The sequence below is a fragment of the Carassius carassius genome, chromosome 20 (assembly GCF_963082965.1).
Source record: "Carassius carassius chromosome 20, fCarCar2.1, whole genome shotgun sequence".
Lineage (NCBI taxonomy): Eukaryota > Metazoa > Chordata > Actinopteri > Cypriniformes > Cyprinidae > Carassius > Carassius carassius.
Genome location: NC_081774.1, coordinates 12,487,914 through 12,496,332, shown reverse-complemented (window position 1 = coordinate 12,496,332; position 8,419 = coordinate 12,487,914). Strand labels below are relative to the sequence as shown.

The 8,419-nt window shown below is 34.4% G+C and overlaps 1 protein-coding gene across 1 annotated transcript; it reads right to left on the bottom strand.

Moving 5' to 3' along the window:
• Nucleotides 1-1,480: 1,480 nt before the first annotated feature.
• Nucleotides 1,481-7,903, bottom strand: atp6v0b (ATPase H+ transporting V0 subunit b). Its single transcript, XM_059501648.1, has 8 exons — nucleotides 7,640-7,903; nucleotides 6,794-6,842; nucleotides 6,551-6,634; nucleotides 6,207-6,284; nucleotides 5,253-5,322; nucleotides 5,005-5,056; nucleotides 4,737-4,927; nucleotides 1,481-3,733 (listed from the first exon to the last, which is right to left on the bottom strand). Exons 1-8 carry the CDS (start codon nucleotides 7,707-7,709, stop codon nucleotides 3,707-3,709), a joined length of 621 nt encoding a protein of 206 aa, XP_059357631.1. The 5' UTR covers nucleotides 7,710-7,903; the 3' UTR covers nucleotides 1,481-3,706.
• Nucleotides 7,904-8,419: the final 516 nt, after the last annotated feature.

Below are 8,419 nucleotides of genomic sequence, written 5' to 3'. Positions count from 1 at the left end.
CAAACGGTGGTCGCTTGTTAGCCGCAGGAGGGCGCAGTTTATATCGCCTCGATGTCTTGTTTTGGTTTGGTATTTCTGGTTTTAAATATTTAAATATAAGCTCTTTTCCAATTATTATGCAGTTTGAGTTTCACACGAGAAGGATTGAGAGCAAGGGAAACAAACATCCATAGTGGTCCATTCTTTGGCCAAATGTTTGATCACTGCAGTTCAGTGAACAATGAAATGCTCGTTACTGCTGTCACGAATGGCAGGCGACGCTCAGTGTAGATTCGTGCTTCTTAAAGGGTTATATTTGAGATTGTTTATTTTAATTTTGTATATAAATATATAGCTTCAAGCAGCTGCCGTGACAAGCGATGCACCTGCTAAACAGGCGATGCCTGAAAGCGATGTGAAAAGTGTCGCGTCCTTCAGCGCCATCTGGTGGATGTTTAAAGCTGTCACCTGATCAATCAACATCGTGAATAACCTTCAGCAAAATAATGCACATCGTTGTCTACATCAGCAGTTTCCCTTGAATGATGTGCATATATATTTCCTTAAAAAGCGAAAACAAACCATTATTATTAATTTTTTTGCAAAAAATTATTAAAAAATTGTGTAAATGTAAACGTGAAAGCTCGATTCATGACTTTGATAACAAATACTGTATACATATAACAAATACTGTAATACAAATACTGTAATGTTTTACCCACTTTCGTGCAAATCCGAAAATGATTAATAAAATAAATAAAGATTATGTGAATAATAAATGTATACTGCAGAAATAAAAATGCATAATCAAATAGAGAAATTCTATTGAAGTTCTTTAAATTTATTAATTTACATTATACGTTTCTTTTTTTATTTATTTACATGGCCTATTTATTTCCATCAGTGCTTTATAATAAATTTTGTTCAGAAAAGATGCACTAAATTGAACAAAAGTGGCACTTAAGTATTTTAAATTGTTAAAAACAAGATTACCCAACACAACTGATGTCCCATAAAATAATTTTCCAGTGAATACTGAATGCATAAACCAAAGTTATCATTAAAATTAAAGGCCATAGTGCAACTGAAAAACCCACATGAAATGAATGTTTTAATAATAGAAACGGTCTATTTGTCAAAGAATATCAATTAAATATTTAGCATAATTTTTTTCCACATTGATAGTAAGAAATGTTTCTTGAGCACCAAATAAGCATTTTAGGATGTTTTCTGATGAATTAAGTATACTGCTGAAGTAGTACTGTACTTTTGATTTTAAAAAAATTGCAGATTTAGTGATAATGAGACTTATTTCAGAAACATTTGAAAGGTTATTTTTCATCATGCAATATGGCAATGAGGGGGGTGATCGGTTTACTCCTATTGGCTGAAGGATCATGGACCTGCATTTCCATGCCTCCATCAGAATAATTAGCCATCTGATAACCTAGTGTTTGAGTTAACCTGTGATGATACTGGCATCTATAATAACAACAATCAATTCGTTTTTCACATTTCTTTTTATTTCTACAAGGACAATTATTAAGTCTAGAGGATTCACTTGTATACATCAAAACAATGGAATCACCACATTAACATATTTAACAATCACTGAAACAGAAGAAATGGTTAAGAGTTCATCTTTCCCGCACAACTCCTGAACCACTAAACCACAGACAGCTGATCCAGGTCCTGGAAGCTCCACAATTATGAGACTTAAAGCAGCCTCACAGTGGGATCCAAGCTGGAATGTTTTCAAATTAACACTTATCCATGTGACAAAAAAAAAGAAAGAAAAATCTCTACACAGATCCATTGCAAGAAAACAGATGATCATGGTCACTAGACTGGAAATGAATCACAAGACCATAGTGCTTTACAGATGGAGTATGTGATTTGATTGATCATTCCTATAATATAAACCATATCAACAGACACTTAACAGAAGTTGATTCTGGACATTCAGGAGTTAGTAAAATCATGTTTCGTATGTACCTCCACTTCACAAAAACATTATAGATAGTAGAGTATTTCAGTAGAGCTAAAGGAATGCCAACGGATCTTACAAGTTTGATAGATAACCTTAGTAAAGGGAAAACACCTTATTTACTTTTACAAGAATGAAAATGAGGCTGTGAGGGCAAAATGGACTGTACCTTTAAATATTTCAGCCGATGCAACACTGAAAATACATCTTCCGAAAAACATTTCAAGAGAACAGAAACTCTGGTTGTGAAAATGAGATCTTATTATCCAGTAAAATCTACAGCCTCATTTTGATTGGTTTAAATACAGAATCTCAGGTCTGTGGCCAATTCAAGTCCAGCTCGCACTGTTTGCAGTGCTGTTCTGCTATGAACTTGCTTTTAGATGATGGTTTTCAGGAATAACTGATGTGAACAGCAAAGACATTTTTACATATTGTTCAGCGTTTACAGTAACTTATAGAAACTTGATCCCACCATGGGTTTAAAAAAAAAAAAAAAAAAAGTACATTCTCACAATTTGGATTTACAATTAGACCTCACAAGTCTGACTTTTTCTTGCAATTATGAGAACAAAAGTCACAATTGCTACATATACAAATAGAATTAAAAGATGTAAACTGAATTCTGAGAAAAAGAAAAAAATCGAAATGAGATATAAACCCAGAATTGCGAGATGTAAGCTCAAAGTTGAGAAAAAAGGTTTCACAATTATGAATTTTGTCAATATTAACTTTTATATGGTGGAATTTAATATTAACCCATGGTGGAATCAAGCTTTACCACTGTGTCCTGGGAGATAAAGACCACTTCTTGCTTTTCAAAAAAAAAAAAGTTAAATAAGAATCATTACAAGACAACTAGGAAATACAGAATGGCAAACACCCTCATGCTTCACAAAAAACAAACTGCTTTTAATATTTACACACACCAAATTATTATATCCTCTCATTTTTAACCAACCAGGACTAAAGAGAGCCCTACAAAGTGTGGGTCTAGTCTACACTGGTAGAAATACAACTGGAGATGACTGGTATTATTCTTTTTTTAACATCATAGTTTTGGTATAACGGTATTCTCAAAGATAGCATTTACTTGAATTCAGTAGCTACATGAAAGAACACAACAAGTGAAAGTGAGATCAGGTCAAGCACACCGGATACACCAGGTGTCATCACGCAAATACAACAGCATTCTTGCATACAGTGATCAAAGAATACATCACGATTTACACCCATCCAATGCAAAGAACCACACTAATGCAATGTATCACTTTTCTTGTACTGTACAGAACAATCACAGCAAACTATATATTGGAGTTTGAGATGATTACAAACAGACCCCAACACTGGGTCTATGGACAGTCTGTTCTGTCACCATATGCAGAATCACCGTTTATATTATTAGGCCATTTTAATAAATAAAATACCTTTTGATTAAAAAAAAAAGAACAATTCTATAAATTCTTAAATTTGATATTACATCATGGAGGTATGGGCAAAAACATGAAGTGATATTTTCCTTTTCAGAATTATGAGATGCCAAACTAAGTGTGAAAGTCGTCAAAGATCTGCCTTTGACATCATCATGCACTCTTTTAAGACAAATTGGTGCACATATTTCAATCTTCAGGAAATGATGGTTAAAAACAGACACAAAAGGAAAATACATTTAAATAATTTACTATGTATTTACACCTCCTGTTGAACACAGCATCTTTGATCTGTAGGTTGTGTAGTCATCTAATCTCCCATTTTTACTTTCGATGTCTGAAGAGAGAAAAATCCAAAACAATGTTAACGATTATACAGGTCCAAAAAAAAAAAAAAAAAAGCACACAATCTGATGAATACAATATTTTCCTGAATAGACTGAATATTGAATGGATAAACCATAAAGATATCAAACTTCTTACTCCAACTATAGAACCTACATGAAGCGATGTGTTTTAATATGAGCTGCTCTTGTGTGGTGCCAAAATCTCAATCTGAATTCAAGCATGCATGTCAGATCGATTTAAAGAGTGTGACTGGAAATAGTGATAAAATAGTCATTTCCCAGAGTGTGGTCATAAGTAGCTAGATGGATATTAATAACAAGATCATTCTGCTGGAAATCAGATGGGGAAGAATATGCTTAATGACAACACGGTTAGGTAAACTAAAGGCATGTTCACACTAATAATGAAAAAGAAGTGAAACAAAATGCTGATTTAGATAAAGAGCAAAATAATAATAAAAAACATATGCTTAAATGCAAGATACAATCCATCTGACAATAAATATTTTTCTCTCTGCATTACACAACTGATTCTTGTTTGCAATATCCACAACAAATATTAAACAAATATTAACTCTTGCCATGAAAAAGGCCTTAAGACTAAGATGATTTATTATTTGGAAATACATGTATAATTAAAAACAGCAATTTACTACAGTAAAGTAGCATCGCATAGATTTCAAAATGTTTTAAATAACTGAAAGCCTGAAAAGTCTTACACTTAATATTCTTTGCTGTCACTAGAAATCAGTTTACTAAATCTAATGAGGTCATGCTAACAATACATGATTTGCGGCTGAAAAGTGAACAACTGGTAATAAAATCTGGCATATGAATTGATCTTAAATGTATTCAAAGTAAACATTTTCAAAACATACATTCAGTTTTTGCTGCGCTATGCTACATTTAGTGAACCATGACCACAACAGCTCATATACAATGACGCAAGGGTAGAAAAAAACATATAAACATCGATTTTAGAAAACGACTTGCCTGCAAGATGGCTACAATCACTCCAAACAGTCCAATGGCACTGCCGAAAATTTCAACAATGAGGATCTTGACAAAGAGGCTGGCATTCTGAGCATCAGCGAGGGCAGCTCCACTGCCCACAATGCCGACACAGATGCCACAGAAGAGGTTTGAAAAGCCAACAGTGAGTCCAGCACCAAACATGGAGAAGCCTGAAAAAACAGAACCAATGTGTCATCCAGTCGCTTAACAGAGGCAGAAGAAGATAGGATTTAGAAGCTAAATTTACCTGCTTGGTAGTTCTTTGCACCAATAGTCTCTGGAGTCGTACCAGAGAAGTTCTACATAACGGGAAATGGGGAGAGAAAAAAAAAAAAAACATTATGTATGAAAAAGAATATAATGCAGAATGTAAATGTTGTCAAGAAAAAAAACATCTGTTCTTAAAAGACACAAATATCTAAAAATCTCTTTAACGTACGACTTGCTCAAAAAACCAAAGCGTTCAAAGAAATGGGTCAATCAGTTTTAACTTACCTCTGCTAAATTGCTAATGACAATTGCCATGATGATCCCATAAATGGCAACAGCTTCACAAAAGATAATGCTAGAAGAAAAAAGAAATTCAATGAACTGTCACCACAAGCGCCACTGTGAGCTGAAAAAAAAAACCTTAAGCAAATAAAACCAGACCGTTACTACACATGTGGAATCGTATACAAAAACAATGGTTTATGTTTTCATATCAGACAAAAGTGACATGAATAAATAAAAAAATATTTAAGTTTTGCCTTTAATTAGACTTCATCTTAAGTTCAGCATTTTTAATAAGATATTTGCAGGACAACTGTTACTGTAACTAGTGGTAAGATACCAAAATAAAATATATGACAAATACAATATTTTATATGTAGGCCTATATAAGCAAAATCTGAACCCCAAATGTGGCAGCAAAAAACAAACAAAACAAAAAAACACTTTGAAACATTAAAGGGTTAGTTCACCTAAGAATGAAAATTTGTCCATGTTCTACTCACCCTCGAATCGTCCTAGGTGTGTGAGACTTTCTTCTTTCAAAATAATCCAATCGGAGTTACATTAAAAATTGTCTTTAATCTTCTAAGCGGGTGTTTATTGTCAACAGTTCAGAAGACGTGAAATAAAGTGCATGCATCTGTAATAAAACTCCCTCTCACACGGCTGTGGGAGGTGAATAAAGTCCATCTGTAGCGAATCCATGTGTTTTTGTAAGATAAATATCCAGATTTCAAACATAATAAACACTTTATTTCACGTCTTCTGAACTGTTGACAATAAACACCCGCTTTACCCCATTGAAAGGCTTAGAAGAGCAAGGACAATTTTTTATATAACTCCGATTGGATTATTCTGAAAGAAGTCAGTCACACACACCTAGGATGATTCGAGGGTAGAAGATGGACAAATGTTTTATTCTCGGGTGAACTAACCCTTTAAGTAAACTGCATATACCTGACAAGATTTTTGGTCTTGATTCTAGGGGCTTTGACTCCACCACCAATGATGCTGGATCCAGTGATATAAATCCCCCTGCAGAGTCACATACATGTAATTTACTGTTTGTTTATATATTTTGCATAATTAAGTAAAACAATGCTAAAGAAACATACAATATTCATTTTGGTGACTGAGCTATTGATAGAGATACAGAGTTGAAGGCATTAATTTATGGAGCTCTTTTAAACAGGGCAGAAGAGGATATGAAAAACTGCACGAAAACATGTCGAATTTTTTTTTTCTCGAGCCGTCAACTTCTGTAAGACACACAAAAAAAAAGAGGAAACAGACAGCCATACCATGCAGCTCCAACAACAGAGAGAGAGATGGCCAGGCCAATTCCAAGATTAGCCCACATAAATGGAGAAGTCTCTGTTAAAAACCTGCAACAGAAAAGGTTAGGTTATCTAGACTTCATTAGGAGCATTTCATTCATCTCAAGTCTTAAATTAGGTCTTGTGGATATCAGAAATGTAACTGTAGTGCACAAAACAAGTCCTACTACATTAAAGTTTCAAAAACTAGTCTTATGGAACACATACCATGCTACATCAAATCGAAACCCAAGGTCAAATATCGTATAGCAAATACCTGTGAAGAAAAATAAATTATTAGATTAGTATGGTTTAAGTTAAGCGTTTAAGGTTAACCAGAAATTTAAAAGTATAAAAGTGACAGAATTTTCAAATAAACCTAAAAAACAAACAAACAAACAAAAAAACACTGAAAATTTGTATTACAGAAAAAAAAGAAAAAGGAAAAAAAAACAGTGGCATAATCTTAATAAACGACATAATACTGATAGACTTTTTCTGAAGAATCATAGAGGATATTTGTGAAAGCTCACAGTCATGTGAGAGCTGTCTTCCTCATTTGATCATAAAACCCTGTCCAACTACCCTATATCAACTTCTAAATAAAAATTAAATAAATAAAAATCCAAGACTGCCTTTATATTGAACTGAATTTTGATGCCCTCCTGTGCGATTACAGCTAACGTGTGGATAAACAGGTGAAAATACAGATAACGTTCCCAGAGAAACATTTAAACTACAGCTAACATGATAAAACGTTCTCGTCTGAGCAGATGTATGTCTAACCCACACTGACAACCTTTAAAATGATTGGTACTATCTCCATAGCTCGCTTTTCAACGGTTTACTCCAACGTTTTACGATAAAAGCGTTCATTACAATTAAAACGATATTTAAATGGCGTATGACAGCTAACGTCTGTTAAGGCGAGCCGAAAATGGCTATCCGGCCAAAGAGACATGAGAAACAGTAAAGAATTAGAAAGATAACGGTGTACGAATCAAGTAAGCATGACTCTCATAAGATGCATGAGTTAATAATATCCAAATGGCAGCTGGTCTCATTAGCACTCACCGACGATCAGGATGGTCGTCCAGAAGGCCAAAGTGACCCCGGTGTATAAAACTGCGTGCCCGTTCATCATCCACTCCAACAGCAGAGCCAGTTTTGCTATCTAAAGGTTTTCCCGCGAACACACCTAAAGCTACTGTGATGTTATTTTCTGTTAGATGATTGTAATTTGAAGAGAAATTGATTCCTGCGAGCCCTTCGAAGCGGTGAAGGCTGGAAATCCTGCATCCATCAGAGGGAAGGAGTCATCAGCTGATCATGTGACGAGCTCGAGCTGTGCACGTGACTCAAGACGTCACGCTTCCTTCAGTAATCTGAAGCGCTGATCTCCGATCAGGTCATATAGAAAGTAGAAAACTGATTGTAAACAGAGAGAAGAAGAAAAAAATTATGAACAATATTTTTATAACTGTCTGGAAAAAAAAGTATAAAATAATTGTAAAATGTATTGTAGTTCATGTCTCAACCAAACGGTGGCAGTAAATTCCCAATAATGAGAAAAATTTATATTCAGGCTTATGTCAGGAGAAAAGCCAATGATGACTTGCCTCATCATTCTAAACCTGACGGGGGAAATTCAGTTTAAACACCATTTAGTCCCATTAATGATGATTAACTGGAGGTGCAAATGTAATTTCTGACAAAAGGGCAGCATGTTTTTCAAACAGACATCAGAAATTGATATGTGTGCCCTCTGAACTGTGAATTCTTGTGAGATGGTGGATGAACAGGTAAAATATGTGTGACTCGAAATAGTTTTGTATGCAGATGATTTATCAGCCA

Coding starts and splice junctions, on each gene's coding strand:
- atp6v0b (XM_059501648.1), bottom strand. CDS start 7,709: ATGATGAACGGGCACGCAGTTTTATACACCGGGGTCACTTTGGCCTTC. Junction 5,323..6,206: donor AAGACCAAAAATCTTGTCAG/GTATATGCAGTT, acceptor TTTTTCTTCTAG/CATTATCTTTTGTGAAGCTG. Junction 4,928..5,004: donor TGCAAAGAACTACCAAGCAG/GTAAATTTAGCT, acceptor CTGTTTTTTCAG/GCTTCTCCATGTTTGGTGCT.